Genomic DNA, 21675 nt, shown 5'->3' on the forward strand with positions numbered 1-21675 from the left:
AACTGATTGTTTCCGATTCTTTTCCATATGATTTTTCTTATGACTCATTGGTACCTTTAGTACTTTATTATAGAAAGGTACCATCTACATCAGTGTTGGCTGTGGAATTCTGGGAGTTGAAGTCCACGTGCCTTAAAATTGTCAAGGTTGAGAAATACTGATCTACATGGAATCTATGAAAATAATTCTTTCTTTCTAAAGCTTTGCACCTCCTTCTCCTCTGCTTCTTGATGGAGCAAGTATTTAGAAAAACATACCTTTCTGAAAGTCTTCTCCGACAAATGAATCCCAAGCCGCCACAGGCTTCCTATGAAAGGAAGCCGAAAAGGTCCTGGTGGATAGCGTTTATGTTCGTGTAAGTAGAACTTTTTCAAAAAGCTAAGAATCATGTATGGAATCTTAATGATCCAAAATAAAAGTTGTTGCAACATTATTCTGCCTTCTCACTCTTTAATTTTGGATGCCTGCTGTATCACCTTTGGGGAGAAACGTCTTCTCTATCAGTTCCTTGGTTTCTTCTGAGCTATTGTTCCTTCTTTCTCTTTGTTGTTCTGCTACTATCAGCCTTTATATATCTCTACTTATTAAGATACCGTCTGACACCTCAATCAAGAAGCCCAGGAATGTGATTGTCTATGGATGTTTGAGATAAAATTAATTACTAAAGAGGTGAGAGAAACATTTGATGAGATGTTTAATACCAAAGGTCACTCTAACCCAACCCTGGCCATGCAGGTGATCAATTATCAGTCATATTGTTTATGTACAACTAATGAAGGAGAATATTTGTAGCTCAGGGTTGAAATGAGGGGTCCTTGGTGCTCTTTGAGCTTGCTTGTTTTCTTGCAGATGTTTCATTACCCTATCTAGGTCAGGGGTCCCCAACCCTTGATCCATGGACTGGTACATGCCAGCAACCAGTCCGCACAAGCTAGCAAAGCCCCATTCGTGGGGTGCAGGCAACACACAAAACCACGCTCCCTCCAGTCTGCGGAAAAAAACTCTCTCCATGGAACCAGTCCCTGGTGCCAAAAGGTTGGGACCTCTGATTTAGGTAATATCATCAATGCTGGTAGAGTATGGAGTAGAGTTTGCTGTCAATTTATATTCTGGTGTCTTGCCTGTCTGAGTGGGTGGGGGGTGGTCTTAGGGATTCTTTGGCTGAGCTGTTTACTAATGGCTCTGTGCCAGTTTCTTGATTGGGGTATTGCTTACTTGATTTCTGGTCTGAAGTTGACCTTGGAGTTAATCTATGCTGATCTGAGTGCTGATTACTGATAGAGAGATGCTGGAGACTTTTTCTCTTTGGGGCTGGTTGATTGTCTCTTTTGCATAGTTAATGTCTATGTGTTTATTGATGGCTGATTTGTCAGAGTGCCAGGCCTCTTGAAATTTCTTGGCATTTTTGGATTTGGCCTGGTCTAGGATTGTCACATTTTCCCAACTGAAACTATGGTTAAATCTGCCTATATATTGTGTAATTAAATAATTTTTGTCATGCCTTTGACTGCCAGTTGGTGGTCATGGATGCGTTCTGCCTTCTGCCTGTTTGTTCTACATAGTGGTTGCTGCAGTTCTGACATTGCATGTTGTAGATGATTCCTGTTTTTTTCTTCTGGGGTTTCTGGGTCTTTTGGTTTGCATAGGATGTTTGCTTGGTTTGCTTAGGACAAACCAAAAGATCCAGCAACCCCAAAAGAAAAAACAGGAGTCATCTACAACATACAATGTGAGAACTGGTATAGGGTTTCCTGCCTGAGTGAGGGGGTTGGACTAGATGACCTCCAAGATGATTTCCAACTTTACTATTATTATTATTAGCTGCAACAACCACTATGTAGGGCAGTGTTTCCCAAACTTGACAATTTTAAGGCATGTGGACTTCAACTCCCAGAATTCCACAGCCAGCGTTGCTGGCTGTGGAATTCTGGGAGTTGAAGTCCTCATGCCTTAAAATTCTCAAGTTTGGGAAACACTGATGTAGGGCAAAAGATTATAACTTAGCCCAAGGAGCATAACTCTGTATAGAGATGGTTTTGTCTCAGGGTCTACTGACCTCTAAATCCATAGGTACCCCATCCTACTAGAGTTATATCTTAACCTGTTTCTCCCCTACAGCCTCTAGACTTTGAGACAAGATTTTCAGTATTTCTCCAAGATAGCCTTGGATTGAGATGAATAAGAGAATACCATTAGCATATTCATGAGACCAAACTCCAGATTGTCAAATGGCTTCCCCTATTGATGTCTATTGATCAGTGAAGATGGGAAGATCAATATATACAATAATGCTCAAAAGATATTTTAAATAATTATGTGCCATCAAGTTAGCTCTTAGCAACAACATAGATAGACTCCTGGATTGATAATGATGTTATCTGTTCAGTAGTGTCCAACTCTTAGTGATTCTAGGGGGCCAGGTCTCCCCACATGCTCTGGATTATCTATCTGTAACCTGTTCCTTTAGATCAGTGGTTCTCAACCTGTGGGTCGGGACCCCATTTGGGGTCGAACGACCATTTCACGGGGGTCGCCAAACAAGGCTGTCCGCCATTTTTTCCCATTTTCTTTGGCCACGCCCCTGGCACTCGGTGATGTATAAGTGGTTGAGGGTCACCACAACATGGGGAACTATATTATGGGGTCGCGGCATTAGAAAGGTTGAGAACCACTGCTTTAGATGTTCTTAAAATATATATAATTTATCAGTCTGACAAGTAGTGTATAAGCTCAAGTAATAAATCAAATTTCTAACTAAACTATGCCAGTGAGTCTGAAGAATGACACAGTGGCAAACATATCGGAAGAGGTCAATCTACATTCCAACACCAAAACAGAGGTGACTTAAAGAATGTACAAACTGTAATTACAAATAATTTTACATGGTAGCAAAATAATTTTAGGATCATTCAACACTAATTACAGCCCTTCATGGAAAAAAAGGTGCCAGATATTCCAGCTGGCTTTAGAAAAGGCTGAAGAAAATGAAACGGTATTGCTGATGTACTCTAGATCAGTGGTTCTCAACCTTTTTAATGCCGCGACCCCAACCAGTCGTAAGTCGAGGACTACGCAAACGGTGCAGCACCGTTTGCAGACTGGGACTTTTGGCGGGCTCAGGAGGGCAGAGACAGCCTGGACAATTCCTATTGGCTTTGGAAAGCCAATAGAATTAGACTCTATTCAAGAGAGTCTATTCTATTGGCTTTCAAAAGCCAATAGAATAAAAGGGAGTAGCACAGCTAAGGAAAAGAAGGGAAAAAATGGCGGGCTGCGTTGTTTGGCGACCCCCGTGAAGTGGTCGTTCCACCCCAAATGGGGTCCCGACCCACAGGTTGAGAACCACTGCTCTGGATAATTAAAGAACATCAAAGAAATATCAGAAAGAAAATTATTATTGATCATGTCAAGCTGTGGAATGTGCTTGGAAAAATGGGAATCCCAGAATATTTCATTGTCTTCATGAGGAACACATATACTGGCCAGAAATACAGAGAAACTCACTGATTCCAGGTTAGCAAAGGAGACAAAGCTATATACTCTCCTCTTATATATTCCACTTACATGCTGAATATATTAAGAAAAGCTTTATTGGAAGAAGATGAGCATGATTTTAAATTTGGAAGAAGAAATACTTCAAATAATTGAAGTATTTGAAGTATTTTTTTTCTGAGATAAGATGTTGGGAGCTCCACCTTTAGTTTATATATTTTGCTATCAGTCCATCATACTTCTGCAATAACTTAGCTTATCATAGACAAACCAAAACTAAGACTAATGCTTCAAAAACTCCAACTCCAATGTTTATGGTATAAAATTTAAAAATTATGATGCGATGCTGACAAACATGCGGTCTCATTCCTCACCATCTCCATGGAAGTTAACTATAGCCTAGTATGCTGCATTGCAAACTCCAGTAACAAAAACCAAGAAACTCCGTGAAAAAGTGAGATTAAAATTAAATATAAAGATGTCCAAATTAATAACAAGAGTAGAATAACGAGACTTAGAATTCACAATGAAGCTACTAATGAAGTGAGGAATTGTTTCTGCCATTTAGAATTTATTTATTTGTTAAATTCATATGCTGTCCATCTCACCGTTTGCAGTGACTCTATGCAACTTATAGAATGATAAAAAATAATGCAAAATCATTAAAATTAAAAAAAGATTAATTAAAAATTAAAAAACCAAGAGGATAGGCAACATGGGGGTTGGAATTTAATATAATAATAATAATAGTACTGTGGCAAAAAACAAGCAAGGGTAGTACCAATAGTAATAGGCTCCTTGGGTGCAATCCCAGAACAATTGAAGCATCACTTGAACACCACTGGCATTGACAAATTCGCTATTAGTCAATTGCAAAAGGCAGCCTTACTAGGAACTGCTTCCATCCTGTGACGATATCGGTAATACCATCAAACATCTACATCTGCCTATCCCAGGTCCTGGGTAAGGACTCGATAGGTAGACAAAATGCCAAATCCAGTCTGAACATCTGGCTGACTGTGCGATGATCAATAATAATAATAATAATAATTTTCTCTCTACCCTATTAGCCACCCCCATCAAAAAGCACCTCTATCAGGGCCTCAGGCCAGCTGGCATGACAGCTTTTAAGGTCCTCCTGGAAGACCAGTAATGTGGGCCCAACTTCACCTCCAGCAGATGAATATTCCAAGGGGAGGGGCCACTGCAGAAAAGGTCCTCTCTTGGATCCTGCAAGTCAAAATTCTTTGGTGGTATAAGAACAACAAGTTTTTCCCTTGCCAGACAAATATAGATATATCTTTTTGCTACTTCTTTAAATTTTGAAAACAAGAGGAAAAGTTGTTAAATTTAAACTCAACTTGCGGTTTTTATAACTTTGTCAGCTAGAGACTTAAAGATTCACATGCAGTTCCATCTTAAAAGAGTTGAACAGGTCGATTGCACTGATAATGTTTCTAAGGCTAATCTTTTAAACATATTTTAGTTCAGTTTTTGTTGATAGCAATGTTTGCATTCCTTCATTCCAAAATAGCATTACAAACAGTTGTTGCAAACTGCTAAATATCAAATTTGCAACTGATGTTAAAATGGCCTTATGTAATTTAAAGTCATCCTTATCTATTGGTCCTATGTGCTTTTTTCTTGAAAAAACTTTTTAATATTCTAGCCCAGAGGTGTCAAACTAGCAATGTCATGTGACGTGTTGTGACGTATCACAACTTTTTTTTCCACTGCCAGCAATGGGTTAGGGGCAGTTTCGGCATGACGCATCCAGTCCACGGGCTGGCAGTTTGACATCCCTGTTCTAGCCAAACCTTTGTGTTCAATTTTTGAAGTATTGTTATGAACTAATACTTTGCCAAATTTATAGTCATTAGCTATGGTTATTCAATCTTTAAAAATGGTGATCTCAGTTTAGTTGAAAATTAAAGGTCAATCTCTCTTTGTTGCTTTACATGCAAAGTCATGGAATCAGTTATAAACCAACTGATTATTTGCCATATGGAGGAAAACAACATATTAGCCAGCAAACAGTTTGCTTTCAGAAAAAAATTGTTGTGTAATTTACAACTTCTGCATTGTAAAAATATTTGGACTACATGCTTTGATCAAGGCAAAGCTGTAAATGTAATTTATATAGACTTCTGCAGAAAGTTAAAATAGGTAACTCATTGTCTGATCTGGCATCACTTAACAGTGATGTTCCTCAGGACAGTATCCTTGGACCTACTCTTTTCCTGATTTACATACATGACATGTGGTCAATTTAAAAGTAATTGTGTCTTCTTTGCTGAAGATGTAAAATTGTTTAATATTACTGAAAATTCACTTGTTTTACAAAATGACATTGCCCACATCTTTGAATGGTCATCCATTTGACAACTTCAGACGCTCAATTTTACATATTGGAAAACAAAACTAGAATGTAAAATATAAGTTAGGTGGCACTGATCTAATAGATGATCCTTATTTTGTTAAGGACCTGAGTGTACTCATCTCTATCAATTTATGTTCATTGTAACAGCATTGCTAAAACAGCACTAAAAGTTGTGAATTTAATTCTACAAAGTTTTTTTTTCTGGAAACATTGTGTTGGTCATTAGAACTTACAAAATGTATGTTAGGCCAGTCCTAGAATATTGTTCAGGTGTCTGGAATCCTTACCATATATCGGGCATTAATACAATTGAGCGAATTTAAAACTACTTTACAAGAAAAGTCTTGCATTCCTCTGTCCATAATAGACTATCTTATGCTACCAGGCTTGAAATTCTTAGTATGGATAGCTTAGAACTGCGATGGTTGTGGTCAGACCTAGGTATTGCATACAAAAATTGTATATAGTAACACTTTCCCTATAATTGTAAAGTAATGTGTGTGAACAACCACTTTAAACTTATGTAAACTGCTCTAAGCTTGATTATAAAAAATTCAATTTTTGTAACAGAATTGTCAAAGTCTGGAATATCTTACCTGATTCAATTGTCTCAGCCATTAACTTTCATAGTTTAAATTTAATTTAACTTAACTTCTGTGGACCTCACTCCACATCTAAGGGGTCCCTAAGGGGACATGCCTAAGTGCATTAACATATCTATCCTCCCTGTCACAGGGAGGATAGATATGTTAATTTTCTGATTTTGCTTGTTTCGGATTTGTAATTTTTGTTTGACAAATAAAAAATAAATAGTGCATAATTTTTTTTTAAACTGCTAGTGTTTGGAAAAATATATTCATTTTTATCACAGAGATTCTACCAAACAATAGCAATTGCAAGTTCCCATCTCAGTAAATCTTTCTTAATTTTAATATATGATATCACAAATATTAGCTATAATCATACACAAATATTTAACTTTTTATGCAATCTGAAAGCCAGTTTTCCCAATCAATTATTTTATCTTCTGTACTTGTGTTTTTGTTAACTGAAGGAATCAGTGCTCAGTCATATATTCCAAATATGGTGGACCGCCTTCGCAGCGTTTATTCTTTTATAGTTTTCCAAGCAGCAAAAGTTTAACATGGCAATAGCGTAGCATAGCATTTTATTGGTTAAACTCCTTCCCAATCCTTAAGAAGATATCAGCTAGGAGGCCCCAAACAGGGAGCAGTTTGCTGCTACATTCTGTTGGTGTAACCTAGCTGATATCAGGCAGGTGAAGTCATTGCACCAGCCTGGTACATTGCCATGGTGATGTGAAGGGATGAGATCATGTAGAGAGAAGAGGCATGCAGGCTTTGGAGGGGGCAGTTTGCTGCTCCCGACCTCTACCTGGCCCTTATCTCTACAGTTAACATTTAGTTATCTCTTTATTTATTTTATATCCAGGTAATGTAATAAAGTTGCCACTTTATAGGGTCATCTAATGATATAAATACCATAAGCATGCTGCTGAGACCCAGTTATAAACAGGACCTTGGGTTAACCAAGCAAGGTAGAGAAGGTGATATCTGGAGATTGTTGGATGGGGAAAAATAGTTGGGAGTTTAATACTAATAAAACTGATCAGCCCTTTGTTTATGGTCCACCCAGTTCCAAAAACTTCTAAACTGTGTGGGGCTGCACTGTTCAAGAAACAGGTGCCAGTTGTAGTCAGGAAAGCTCTTTCACAGATTATCTAATATGTCAATTGCAGTCCTCCTTGCATTGGGAGGTCCTACCAATCATTACGCATGCCTTAGTCACCTTGTGTATGAATTACTGCATGGGACTCTACGTGGAAATTGATTTGCAACTCTGTCATTCAGATCAAACTATCCCTTTGGTTCAACATCTGATGTGTTTAGACATTGACTCTGTAATCTGCTTTGCTCACAATAGGCAATTCCTTTCGTTGAAGGTATAAGCTTTTCAGTGACTCATTGGTTCCTCCTTAAAACATATTTTGTTAATCGATACATCTGGAAATCTTTTTCTGGGCCAGGTGCACAGCCTTTCATCCAACCCAGTCATCTGGTCAAATGTTTTCCCTCACAATCATTACCTGAAGTCACTCACAAGACATGTAGAGAAGTCAAGACAGCTTTTCCAGCTACTTCCTAATGTTGCCTTTATTCTGGAGAGACATCACTTCTGCATTCATTCTACCCTACAAGATTATGATAAAAATATAAAAAGAGAAAGCCCATACTGCTTGGCCCTCACATGACATCACACTTTATGACTCTGACACTTAGTGACAGAAACTTTGGTCCCAATTGCCACTAAGGGCCAAAAAATACTATATTAATTTTCATTCAATTAATTGTGAGAGTGGGATGACTTAATGAGGCTATAAAAGAATTGGGATCTTCTAAAATTTATTGTTTTTAAAAATATGTATAAAATAACATGCAAATTTATATAAGGGTAAATAGCAGCCTAATGCCCCTTTTAATTCTGTAATTTTTTTTAGCAATATAATGTCAATATTTTCTCATCTTTATAGATTAACACAAAGCTTCCCAATGTTTCTGGCTTTGCGGACTGGTAGGAGAGGGAAGGGATGGTTCTGTGCAAGTGGCCGGCAAGTGTGCGCATGGAGCCCCATTTGCACAAGTGGCATGAACGCATGAGCTGCCGCTCACTTAAATGGAGTGCATGCGCATGCTCACCTGCTGCTCGTGCAAGTGAAGATGAATGTGTACACATGCATGCATTTTCAGGCTGTTTCCGCGGCCCAATTGCAAACCCCTCACAGCCCAGAGGTTGGGGATCCCTGATCTAAACCATCAGGATGGAACAAAGCTAATGACAGTATGGGTATGTCTAGTTTAACGAAGAGAAGGACAAGGGGGGACATGATAGCAGTATTCCAATATCTCAGGGGCTGCCATAAAGAAAAGGGAATTAAGCTATTTTCCAAAGCACCTGAAGGCAGGACAAGAAGCAACGGGTGGAAACTAATCAAGGAGAGAAACAACCTAGAACTAAGGAGAAACTTCCTGACAGTCAGAACAATTAATCAGTGGAACAGCCTGCCTCCAGAAGCAGTAAATGCTCCAACACTGGAAGTTTTTAAGAAGAGACTAGACAGCCATTTGTCTGAAATGGTGTAGGGTTTCCTGCCTGAGCAGGGGGTTGGACTAGATGACCTCCAAGGTCCCTTCCAACTTTACTACTATTACTATTACAGTGAATATAAAAGTGGGGTATATTTGTGAAATACAAACTTTACAACTTCAGTGGAACTAAATATTTGGAACAATTTAGACATCTTGGTTCAGCTTTTGCCAATCCGAAGAATGGACAAAACTGTTTAAAACTGCAGAAAAAAAAAATCCCCTATTTCAAAGTTGCATGCCGAAATTATTATTTCTTTTATTACCTCCAAATAATGTCATTTCTTTTTCTTCTAGTGGGGAGTGAAACATCCTTTCTTCCTCTAAGCAGGAAAGCCACTCACCAATCAAGCCACCGAGGGCTGGGATGAAAGGATGTGGCTTTTCAATTGATATTCCTTTTATTAATCATAATTTCTATCTTTATAATTATATATGAGTATGGTATATAACAGAATGTCAGAATTGGAAGGGACCTGGGGGTTCTTCTAGTCCAGATTTCCCCAATGGCTTTGTAGATCAGCAAGGGTGGGGAGGGGAATGGTTCCACGTGAGTGGCCAGCAAGTGCTGACATCTCCGTTTGCATGAGTGGCAAGCATGCTTGCCTGCCGCTCGCATAAATGGAGAGTGCGCATGCATACTTGCCTGCTGCTTGCGCAAGTGAAGATGCTCGTTCATGTCTGTTTGTTTGCCAGCCGTTTCCGCCAACTGGTTGCAAACCCCTCAAGGCCCACTAGTGGCCCACGGCCCACAGGTTGGGAACCTCTATTCTAGTCCAATCCCCTGCTCAAGCAGGAGACCCTATACCATTTCAGACAAATGGTTGTCCAATCTCTTCTTAAAAATCTCCATTGATGGAGGATCCATAGCATGATATCCTTTCCCAAAACTCCAGTGGGTCAATACAACACTTAACAGGTTTTTACCTATCTCCAACCTTTAAATAGAACAAGTTTGGTGATGTGATGGAATGTACTAAGGATGTGGATTCCTTGGAGGGAGGGAATGCATTCCAAAGGACTAAGAGGTGATTCAATCCAGATATTATATGTGAGAGAAAGAGAGTAAACATAGCATCTTTCTAATAGTATATAGAATATATTGTAGATGCAGAAAGCAGGATGCTTAGTTTTCCAAGATTTTTTTCTATAGGTATGAAACAATAAAAGTTTAGAAGTATCACCAACTGTCATTATTGCTTTTGGGTTTGACACAAACTGGGAGACCATGAGTTCTAGCCCTGCCTTGGGCACAAAGCAAGCAATGTGATCTTGAGCCAGTAACTTTCTCTTAGCCAGTCCATTTGAAGGTCCACCTGGAAGGCAGGGTAGATAATGGATCCCATCTATTAGGGATGTACATTTGGTGAGACCACATAAAAGGCCCTTCTTGGTAGTGGCCCCTTCTCTATCGAACACCATATCCCCAGAAATATGATTGACTCCCACCTTGTTGCTTTCCCAAAAGTTCCTGTTGTTTTGTCAGGACCATGAAATGAAGATGGAGTCAATCAAGTGGTTGATCTGATTATGTTACTGCTGCCATGAGGACGGAATGTGGTTTTTATGTTGTGGAGTTTTAGTATTATAAGCCATATACATTTGTTTAATAAAATAAATAAATACATGCAAAATAAATGCTTACTTTTTCCATTTGAAATAGATAAAAATCAACAAATTCCTGTGGCTCACATAGGTTTTGATTTTTCTTTTGCTGTGTGATCTCCTTCTTTGCAAAAGTAATGATAAACTCTATAGCAAAAAATATTTTTCGGTAAGAGTCTGGGAGATATTTTATGATAAATGGAAATGTTTCATAAATCTACAAGAAAGACAAGCAAATCTTGTAACAAGACCAGAAGGTCAAATGGACCATAAGTCAATTCTCATAAATTATCACCTTCAGCCACATCTGAAATTTGCCTCATATCTGAAATCATTCCTCAATTCTAACTACATGAAATTTTGGATAAAGGATATACTCTTGTTGTTTCCTAATAGCCATTACTGAATGCATAAAATATATAAAATTTCCAGGAGGATAGCAATGGTACACTGAACATGAGTCTGCTTTTGCAGAATTGAAAAAAATGTGATGAAAAAAGGAGCCAGTGAATGAATTGGTTCCTCAAAACTGCTTCCCAGATTAAGGAGAGGATTATCCACAGATTTGTTCCATGGAGAATCTTCCAGTGAAGAGATACTAAAAGGCAATCTCCAGTAGATTTGAGAGCTGGGGGACCTGGGAGAAAATCATTGCCTAAACCATAATTCAGCATCTTCATAGAGACACTAGTTCATCTACCGTGTTTCCCTGAAAGTAAGGCCTACACCAACAATAAGCCTTAGCTTGATTTTGGGGGGTGGGCCTAATATAAGCCCTATCCCAAAAATAAGCCCTAGTTTTGGGGCAAGGCACACACCTAAAAACCAAGCTAGGGCAGATGTGGGGGTGTGGAGCTACCCCACCTGCCCCACACCCACTTACCTTGCAGCCAGGCTTCTCCTTGCCGGCCCACTTCTTCCGAGGCCTCTTCTGCAGCCAGACCTGCATTTCTCATCACAGGGTTTTCTGGAAGGCCTCTGCAGCCAAGAACTAAGCTATGGGTTCAATCCATAGCTGGGTTCTGCAAGACCTCAGCAGCCGAGCACCAGGCTATGGATTGAATCCATAACTTGGTACTTGGCTGCTTAGGCCTTCTGGAAAGGCCTGACTGCAAAATGCAGGCCCGAATGTAGCTGCAGAACTTTGGCCTCAGAAGAAGTGGACCGGCTGGGTGGGGCTGTTGGTGCCGGAGGTAAGATAAGGCCTACTCTGAAAATAAGACCTAGTGCCCCTTTTGGAGGCACAAAACAAAAAAATAAGACCCAGTCTTATTTTCGGGGAAACACGGCATTTCTTCTCTTAACTACTTTCAGAAGCTCTTTATTATTGATTTTGTAGATGTTAAGAACCTTCCAAACAGCAAGTTTTATTTTGTCAGGAGAATCTTCTTTTACCATGGCTAAAAGAAGTTCTATGTAGGTTTAAAGATTAAAAAATAAAACTTTAGCAAATGAAGGCAAATATATGTGTCCCAGGATAACATTCCAGGATCCAATAGGCATGCTGATTTACCACCAGTTTATCAGTACTTAGGCCCCAAGGGTGCATCAAGACAAGGAAACTTTTAATGACTTAATACCCTAATTAACAACTAAAAACTACACACAACCACGAACCATATAAATACAATGCATATTCTGGAAAGAGAGAGGTTCTCTGAGGATGGGCTCCAGCATGAGCCCTAAAGTTTGAAAGAATAAACCTTTGGTCCTGGTGACTGACTCAGATTGGATCCTGCAGTAAAACTTTAATTTTTGGAAAACAATAAAAGGGGGACTAGTATTTTGACTTTCAAAATTTAAGGGGCTAGATGGACCTTAAAGAAGAGGTCCACAATCTTTCTGAGTTGGCGGCCTGGAAGAAAAGGGGCAAATGCCTTCATGCATGCATGCGTGCACACAATGCAAACAGGGCTGCGAACATACATGTGATGTGAACGGGGCCACAATCGCATGTGTGACACTCATGATAACACTAGTGCCCACAACCCTCACAGCAATACTAGCACCTGTGTGACCCTCACAGCAACCCTTATGGGGATGCTAGTGCCCACACAATCCTCACAGTGATACTAACACCTGCACTACCCTACCCTAGTGACCCTTGCGGTGATGCTAGCATGAGTGTGGGGGGTGAGTGTGCATAGACACGCATGCTCACTGGCTAGCCACTCACGTGGCTTGGTGGCCAACAGGCCATGGACCAGCAGTGGGCCACAGCCCCAGGTTGGGGACTTCTGCCTTAAAGAACATTTGCAGTGGGGTGTTTTAAAACTTTATAAAGATTTTAATATTAATTAGAAGAACTCTTTCCATGGGAAAATTTTGTCAATTGGAAATTAAACACATGATAAAACAGAACTTTAATAGAAGGAACCAGAGCGAGCTAAAGATAACAACTCTGTAGGTATGCCACTTCAATCTTGTATCTTCTCCTCCAACATATGCCTCCTATTCTTTTACTTCCTCCAATCCTTCCTCCATGATTTCCAAGTTGCTGATCATCTGTTCCCCTCGGTTCCATTTCTATTAAATCTTGATAAAACTTTAGTGCATTTTCAATGCAAAAATCAATAATCCTTTGAATGGGATATACCGTATTTTCTGGCGTATAAGATGATTGGGCGTATAAGACAACCCCCGACTTTGGAGAAGATTTGCATGGTTAGAAAGTCGTCTTATACGCTGGAAAATACAGTAATTCAAACTGCAACCTCTGAAAATTAAAATTCACATCTTTTCATTTGACCTGATGAAGTGCAGTCTTCACCTGATTTAAATCTGGCAAAAGAAAATATTTCTGTCTTTCTCTTAAAATCCATGTAGAGATTTCTTTGAAAGTATATTGTCATGGTTCTGACAGATATAATAATAATAATAGTAGTAAAGTTGGAAGGGACCTTGGAGGTCATCTAGTCCAACCCCCTGCTCGGGCAGGAAACCCTACACCATTTCGGACAAGTGGCTGTCCAGTCTCTTCTTAAAAACTTCCAGTGTTGGAGCATTTACTGCTTCTGGATGTTCCACTGTTAATTGTTCTAACTGTAGGAAGTTTCTCCTTAGTTCTAGGTTGCTTCTCTCCTTGATTAGTTTCCACCCGTTGCTTCTTGTCCTGCCTTCAGGTGCTTTGGAAAATAGCTTAATTCCCTCTTCTTTATGGCAGCCCCTAGATCACTGCTATCATGTCCCCCCTTGTCCTTCTCTTCGTTAAACTAGACATACCCAATTCTAGCAACCGTTCCTTATATGTTTTAGCCTCCAGTCCCCTAATCATTTTTGTTGCTCTTCTCTGTACTCTTTCTAGAGTCTCAACATCTTTTTTGATCGTGGTGACCAAAACTGGATGCAGTATTCCAAGTGTGGCCTCCAAGGCATTGAAGAGTGGTATTAATACTTCACGTGATCTTGATTCTATCCCTCTGTTAATGCAGCCTAGCACTGTGTTGGCCTTTTTGGCAGCTGCAGCACAATATTTAAGTGATTGTCTACTAGGACTCCGAGGTCCCTCTCACAGTTGAATCTCTTCAAAAGAGCTTTGAGGCATTGTTTTCTTTAAAGAATCTTTTATTCGAGAAACAAAATATCGGCACTACAGAGTTGAAGCCAATTAACTTAAAGGGTGGGCTTTCTGCCCATCTCTCCAGCCCGCCAAATCTCTATCAACTCTGGACCTAATAACCTTGGGTTCCCATGGCTGAGTTATTATTGTTATGACTAGCTGGACTCTCATCCACATTCCCCCTCCCAGCATCAACAAACTCTAAAAGCGATAGAGAAAAAATGGCTACCTTTCCATCTGTTGTCAAAGCAAGAACATCCGATGTTAGCAGCATTGACATATATATGTTTAGGTTTTCAGCTTTTATAGGGTTAGGGTTTTATAGGGTGTCCTTCCTTATCTTTATTTTCATTTTATCTTTTTTTTGTTTGTGTTCCATATGAATCATATTCAATTTATTATCCAGCAATTTTTCAATTTTCTAAAAGTTAACTTCTAAAGATTGTAATAATTTTTTAAATAAAACTTTTATCTCCATGATTACCTGTGTGTTTCCTTTCTATCTTTCAGCCAATTGAATAGCACACTCTATTGACTGAAGAGAATAACAGCAGCTTTTGATTTCTCAAAAAACAAAGGGAGCCAAACACAGAGAGGTCCTCTAATTCAGGGATCCCCAACCTGTGGGCCATGGACCACTACCAGGCCACAGCCACTTGGCCACTGGGCCATGTGAAGAGTTGGCCAGTGCACACGCATATGGGCATGCACTCACCCCTCCTGCACTTTCAAATGACTTGCACTTTCAAATCAATAATTTGGGAGAGAGTTGCAATCTCTTTCCTTACAAGCAAAAGAAATCCTGCACATTACCTGCCCCAGATGGCATAAATGCTTCTTTTGTGACAAAAGTGTCCTTCTTTGTCCAGAAAATGATTGGGGTTGGATTTTTCAAGTGTTTCCCATTGTTCAGAATCAAGGAGAACAGAGCACAGGTTGGTAAAACAGCTGCTCCCTAAAATGAAGAAAGAAAGAAATGGAAACATCTAGATAAGCTGAGTTTGTTTGTTTATATTGTACCATATTTGCCATATAATACTCAGTTTTCCAGGTGCAGCAGGCTCTTTTCAAGCTGTTCACTGTGGTCCTGCACATGCAGAAATATTCTGCTTCTGTCCTCAGAGATGATGATGATGATATGGTGATAATAATAATAATAATAACAACAACCCCCAGTGAAGCACTACCTTGGTTGTGGGGCTTGTGTACTCTGAGGAAGATGAGAGCTATGCCAGAGGTTCAACCATACTGGACAGGTCTCATCAGAAGAGTCAGACAAAGAGTGTCAAACATCCACATCTGCCTATCCCACGTCCTGGGTAAGGACTCGATAGGTAGACAAAATGCCAAATCCAGTCTGAACATCTGGCTGACTGTGCGATGATCCATAATAATAATAAAGTTGGAAGGGACCTTGGAGGTCATCGAGTCCAACCCCCTGCTCAGGCAGGAACCCTATACCATTTCGGAAAAATGGCTGTCCAGTCTCTTCTTAAAAACTTCCAGTGTTGGAGCATTCACCACTTCTGGAGGCAGGTTGTTCCATTGGTTAATTGTTCTAACTGTCAGGAAGTTTCTCCTTAGTTCAGTTATGGCGAACCTTTTAGAGACCGAGTGCCCAAACTGAAATCCAAAACCCACTTATGCATCATCGGGTGCCAGGTGGGTGTGGCCCATTGGCTGGGTGTGACCTATTGGGTGGGCGTGGCTGTGGTGGTAACGGCAGACTGGGTGGGACTAAAAAGTTAAATCAATCAATTCCAACTTTGCAAGATCTTTTTTTTTCCCGTGAGAAGTTGAAATTGACTGAACCTTTTTTTTTTTTGCACACAGCGGCGGAGGCCTAAAGCGAAAAGCTTTTATAAAACCCAGCTGAAGGCCTAGGACTGGGGCGATGGCGCACGTGCCCACAGAGAGGGCTCTGAGTGCCACCTCTGGCACCCGTGCCATAGGTTCGCCACCATTGCCTTAGTTCTAAGTTGCTTCTCTCCTTGATCAGTTTCCATCTGTTGCTTCTTGTCCTGCCTTTAGGCGCCTTGGAGAATAGCTTGACTCCCTCTTCTTTGTGGCAGCCCCTGAGATATTGGAACATGGCTATTATGTCCCCCCTCGTCCTTGTGGCCAAGTGTGGCCTTACCAAGGCATTGTAAAGTGGTATTAATATTTCATGTGATCTTGAAGATCCTCTTGGCATTCTCATCTGTCATCTTCAGTATATCTAAGAGGCAATAATTTATATGGAAAATGTCCTGTACTATGAATCTGCTTCAGGAACATTGGTGTACATTGCTCCTACTCTTGTTTTTTCCAGTGAAGATCCTGATTCCCCCCACACACTTTGACTCCCACCCCTTTCCTACTGAAAGCAGCTGAGAGACAAATTGGGAATATGAATTGTTGAGTCCTTCGCGAAATAGCAAGACACGAGAAGCAGTTGTAGTTCTCAGGAACTCTTTATTCTTTTGTTCAGTTTACAGTTAGAAGACACTGGCAACGCCCAAAACTCTCGGCCTCTTTTATAGGCCTTTCCTGGGTCAATCTGCAACTTTTGGTGCGCCAGCACTTGCGCATGCGCACAAGTACTGGCGACAGCCTGTCTGGTCCCGGGCAGCTTGCACCTGCCCAGGACCGTTTGGAATGCCCCGAGCCTGCTTGCACAGGCTCAGGACATAACACCCCTTCCCCCCGGGTTAAAACTATTAACCATGCCATAGTAACACATAACCTATTGCGAGTGTAGTGCCATACTACCCAATGCCAGGTATTACTTTTGCTTCCATCAGTCTAAGTGCTCTGTTCTCACTGTTAACTCTGTTTTGCCAATAGAGTTACAAAATCCTCCAAGTACTTAGGAGATTTCCTTGCTCTCTGTGACCTCCTAAGTTCTGGGTACTTGCCAAGTGCCCCTTGACTGAGGGGTGATGTGTGCCTGTCCCCCCTATTACACCCTGGTGGTTCCCAAGGACTGTGCTCCAATGCCTGGCCTGCTTGCTTGCCCACCGGGCTCGTCAGGCCAGGGCTTCTTTCTTGGTTTGACCTGGTTGTCCTGCCTAGCTGTAGGCTCTCTGGCCCTTCTAAGTGACTGTCACTGTTGGGCGTTTCTGTAGAACCTCTTAGGTCTGTCCAAGACCTGTCAGGAGGCTGTCTGTCCCCTGCATCCCGTTCTGTGTCCGGGCTTGTGTGGTTTTCAGTACTGTCCCAAAACTCAGTTATCCCTGAGTGAAGTCAGAGGTGTTGTAGTCGGGATTTGGTTCCTCGACCACCTCCCTGTGTGTATGCCCCCTTCTAGGGACAGGGGTAGTGTTGGGCCAACTAGAAGGAGTATGTGCCAGCTCTCTTGCAGGGTATGGATTGTTGGGATGCTCCCGGGTATTCTCTCTGACTGGAGTACTGAGTGATGCGGGTGAGTAGTGATTATGCCCCCGGGGTGACTCCCTGGCTGGAGTAGACATTGATGCCTGGATTCTAGTTGGGCTCCATGACTTCCTGTTGGGAGCACTTGCGGGATCTTGAGATGAGCTGTTTGTAGCTTCCCCATTGATAACGGGCATCAGCCCATGCCCTTCCCCTTGCCCAAAGGGTTCCCCCTCCCCCCCTGGAAAAGACCCAGGAGTCTCAGCGGAAAGGTCCCATCTAGGGCGAAGTTGGTCGATGTGTCGACGCAGGACACGACCGTTGTCCAGGGACACCTCGTAAGACAGAGGACCTGTGACCCTGGATATAGAAGCAGGGACCCATGTATGACCAGGCCCGTAATTACGAGTCCAAACCGGGGCACCCACAAGTAGTTGCCTAGGCGCCCTGGGGTGAGAGACAGAAGGAGGCAGTCTGTCCGGATGCAACCGGTCAAGTTTGGTAGTTAGTTTGCGCCCCCAACGAAGTTCAGCTGGGCTTCTCCCTGTAGAAGTGGACGGTGTGGTGCGATAAGAAAGGAGGAAGTCAGCCAACCTGTGATGCCAGTCTCCATAAATAATTTTCTTCAAGGCGTCCTTGGTGATGCGAACCATGTGTTCAGCCATACCGTTGGTGGACGGGTGGAAGGGTGCAGAGGTGGCATGACGAATCAGGTTAGCCTGCAAGAAAGCTTGAAATTCGGAGGAAGTGAATTGTGGGCCGTTGTCAGACACAATGACGTCTGGGAGCCCGTGTGCAGCAAAAATCCCCCTCAGTACCTGAATGGTCTTTGCAGTGGTGGTGGATGAGACAGGTACAACCTCAAGCCATTTTGAATGGCTGTCAACGAGAACCAAGAAGAATTGACCCTGAAAGGGCCCAGCGTAGTCAATGTGCATCCTAGACCATGGAGACTGTGTTTCCTTCCATCTATGTACCGGAGCTTGGGGCATATCAGGGCGCGAGCATTGACAAAGGTGGCATGCATGCACCTTAGCTTCAATGTCTTTGTCTAGGCCAGGCCACCACAAATGGCTGCGCGCAAGAGCCTTCATTCGTACAATGCCAGGATGACCCTCGTGGAGGGAACCTAAGACCCTAGTCCTCATTGAGGTGGGAATGACAACTCTGCTTCCCCAAAGCAGACAACCCTGAGAGGTGGACAACTCGTTCCTTTTGGACCAGAAACCTGAAACTCAGGACCAGGACAGTGCTCAGGCCATCCAGACAAAACCCAAGAAAGGACAAGTGAAAGTGTGTGATCTGTGCCTGATTCAGCGGCTACATCCCTGGCATTCAGAGGGGACTTGGGCAAGGCTTGGATAGAAAGAAGATTGATAGCTGGCGCGGGGTCAGCTTCTATTACCGGCAGGGGTAATCTACTGAGGCCATCAGCATGGCCCATTTCCTTCCCAGGCTTGTGAAGTATGGAAAAATCATATGCAGACAAAAAGATAGACCACCTGAGCATCCTGGGGGAGATGATTTGGGGGGTTTGCTTACGTGTGGTAAACAGTCCCAGCAAAGGCTTATGGTCAGTGAAGACCGTGAAATGCCTACCATATAAAAAATCATGGAATTTTTTAATCCCAGCAACAACAGCTAGAGCCTCCCTGTCTATTTGAGCATAATTACGCTCAGCAGAAGACAATGTTCTGGAGTAATATGCAACAGGAACCTGAGTTCCATCAGACCTGAGGTGGCTCAGTACAGCTCCTACCCCATAAGGGGAGGCATCACAAGTGATGCACACAGGAAGGGATTCATTGAAATGTGCAAGTACACTGTCAGAAGTGAGTAAGGCCTTGACCTCATTGAAACTAGCCTCATGTATTTGTGACCACTGCCACACTGCCTGTTTATCTAATAGCCTGTGAAGAGGCTCAGCAACACTAGCCTTATGTGGAAGAAAGGAATTGTAGAAGTTCAGAAGGCCCAGAAAAGCCTGTAGTTCGGCCTTAGACTTCGGCCTAGGGGCTTGCATAATGGCTTTTAGTTTGGATTCAGCAGGGTGAATCCCAGCAGCATCAATTTTGAACCCCAGAAAGTCAGTAGAAGGCACCCCAATTTTGCATTTGTCCTTCTTAAGTTTGAGGCCTGTTTTCCTGAACCTTAACAGGACAGCCCTTAGCCTTTCAGCTAAATTGTGTGTGGAGTCTCCTGCAATTAAGACATCATCAAAATAGGGGCAACCCCCTGGTATACCTCGTAGTGTGTTTTCTATTACGATTTGGAAAATCCCTGGAGCGACATTTACTCCAAATTGTAGCCTCTTAACCTTGAAAGCCCCTCTGTGGGTCACAATGGTCTGAGCTATAGCAGCATCATCATCAACAGGCAGCTGTTGATATGCTTGAGCTAGGTCAAGCTTTGCAAAAACACGCCTCCCCCCTTGAGGGAGGCCAGAATATGACTGACCACAGGAACAGGATAGGCATGTTGCTGCAATGCCTTATTCAGAGTGCATTTGTAATCAGCACAGATGCGAATGTCCCCATTTGCCTTGAGAGGCGTGACAATGGGGGGTCTCCCAGGGACTGGAGTCAACAGGTTCCAGAATTCCTTGTTGGATCAGTTTATCCAACTCAGTGTCAATTTTACTCTTTAAAGCAAAAGGGACCCTTCCTGCTTTAATCCTAATGGGAGTGACAGTGGGGTCTAGCTTTAATGACACAGGGGGTCCCTTGAATGTGCCCAGCTGGGGGCTGAAAAAATCTGCAAATTCTTTGCAGACTTCCTGTAGGTCGAGTGTTTGTAGACTGTTGAGCCCTGTGACGTGTATCCCCAAGGCCTCAAACCAATCGAGTCCTATGAGACTCGTTCGTTCACCCCCTACTACTAATAGGTCTAGAGGACCCTCAAAATCCTTATACTGTACGTTAAGGGTGGCCTCCCCCTTAACACACACTCTGGAGTTTTGAAAGTCTGTTAGCACAATGTCAGAAGGCCTCAACTTGGCCTGGGTTCCACTGCCGGAACAAATCTTCCTAAATGTATGCATAGAAATGATCGAAAGTGCAGACCCCGTGTCCAGTTCCATAGTTAATGGAACTCCTTGTAGCTTCACCTTAAGTGACAGCTTTTTCTTAATGGGCTTGTGTGTGCCTGTCCTATAGATGCTTCTTCGCGAAGCGCAAAACCCCACCCTATTCTGGCTGGGAACTCTGGTACCTTTCAGGCGCAATTCTTCCTGAGGTTGTACCTTCTGATGGCCCAGGCACACAGCTGCAATGTGTCCTTGTTTTCCGCACGCCCTGCAGATAGCGGAGCGGAACTTGCAGTCGGTCCTCTTGTGGCGACCTCTACAACCGATGCACTTGGGGAGAGCTGAAGAGCTTCCTTTTTGTTTCCCTTCCTTCGTGGGGTGGAGACGGTCCACTTCGTCGTCTGGATCCTCCTCAGAGTTTCTTTGAACGTCTTCCTGGTGTACGGATGCAGCATCTGGACTGTTCCTGATCGACCGCATGTTCTTGATGGCGCCGCCCGCTGCTTCTTCTGCGGTGACCTCTCTCAAGGCATCTTGGAAGGACAAGTCCTCCTTGGCAAAAAGCCTCTGTTGTAGCTCTCTATGCCTTAGCCCACATACGAATCTGTCCCTCAGTCGTTCTTCGAGGTCTTTGAACTCGCAATGTTTGGCGGCTTTCCTCAGTGCAGCGATGTACTCCTTGGCCGATTCTCCAGGTCGTTGATCCCTCTGCTCGAAGGTGTGGCGCCACGCGATGACGGACATCTTGGGCTGGAAGTGCTCCTTCAATAGCTTTTTTAGATCTGCGTAGCTGACAGAATCTAGAGGAACAGGTGCTGCAAGGTTCTCAGCGATTTCGAATGCGTCTTGACCGCAAACGCACAGCAGGGTGGCAGCCTTTAGACTATCTTCCCTCACTTGGTTCACCTTGAGGTAGTTTTCCACCCTGGCTACGTAGGACTCCCACCTCTCTGGATGTGAGACGTCGAATTCCAAAAGCCTTCCAATTTTTGCCATTTTTGTAGAAGGAAGGGTCTATCAGCCAGCCTACCCCTGAATGCGCACTGGATTGGCGGGTAGCTGCCGAGTCGACGCCATTCCTGCCGCTCAGGACTCA

At 42.5% G+C, this 21675-nt stretch overlaps 1 protein-coding gene across 6 annotated transcripts in view; it reads right to left on the reverse strand.

The window, feature by feature from the left end:
- Positions 1-15140, reverse strand: part of LOC120309694 (cytochrome P450 2J2-like) — a 42337-nt gene extending 27197 nt beyond the window's left edge. The window contains exons 1-2 of one of the 6 annotated variants that reach the window (XM_039347196.1): positions 15014-15140; positions 7980-8084 (exon numbers count right to left, since the gene is read on the reverse strand). Coding sequence is in view for 2 of the 6 variants with exons in the window: in XM_039347192.1 (XP_039203126.1) it covers positions 258-431 (174 nt within the window). In the remaining 4 variants the exon portion in view is untranslated. Of the gene's footprint in view, positions 1-257; positions 432-7979; positions 8085-10681; positions 10789-11524; positions 11611-15013 lie in introns of those variants that run through there. The other 5 variants (XM_039347195.1, XM_039347194.1, XM_039347197.1 and 2 more) reach the window with 5 other exon arrangements.
- Positions 15141-21675: the final 6535 nt, after the last annotated feature.

The sequence above is a fragment of the Crotalus tigris genome, unplaced genomic scaffold (genome assembly GCF_016545835.1).
Source record: "Crotalus tigris isolate CLP2741 ecotype Arizona unplaced genomic scaffold, ASM1654583v1 scf7180000018055.714482, whole genome shotgun sequence".
Classification (NCBI taxonomy): Eukaryota; Metazoa; Chordata; class Lepidosauria; order Squamata; family Viperidae; genus Crotalus; species Crotalus tigris.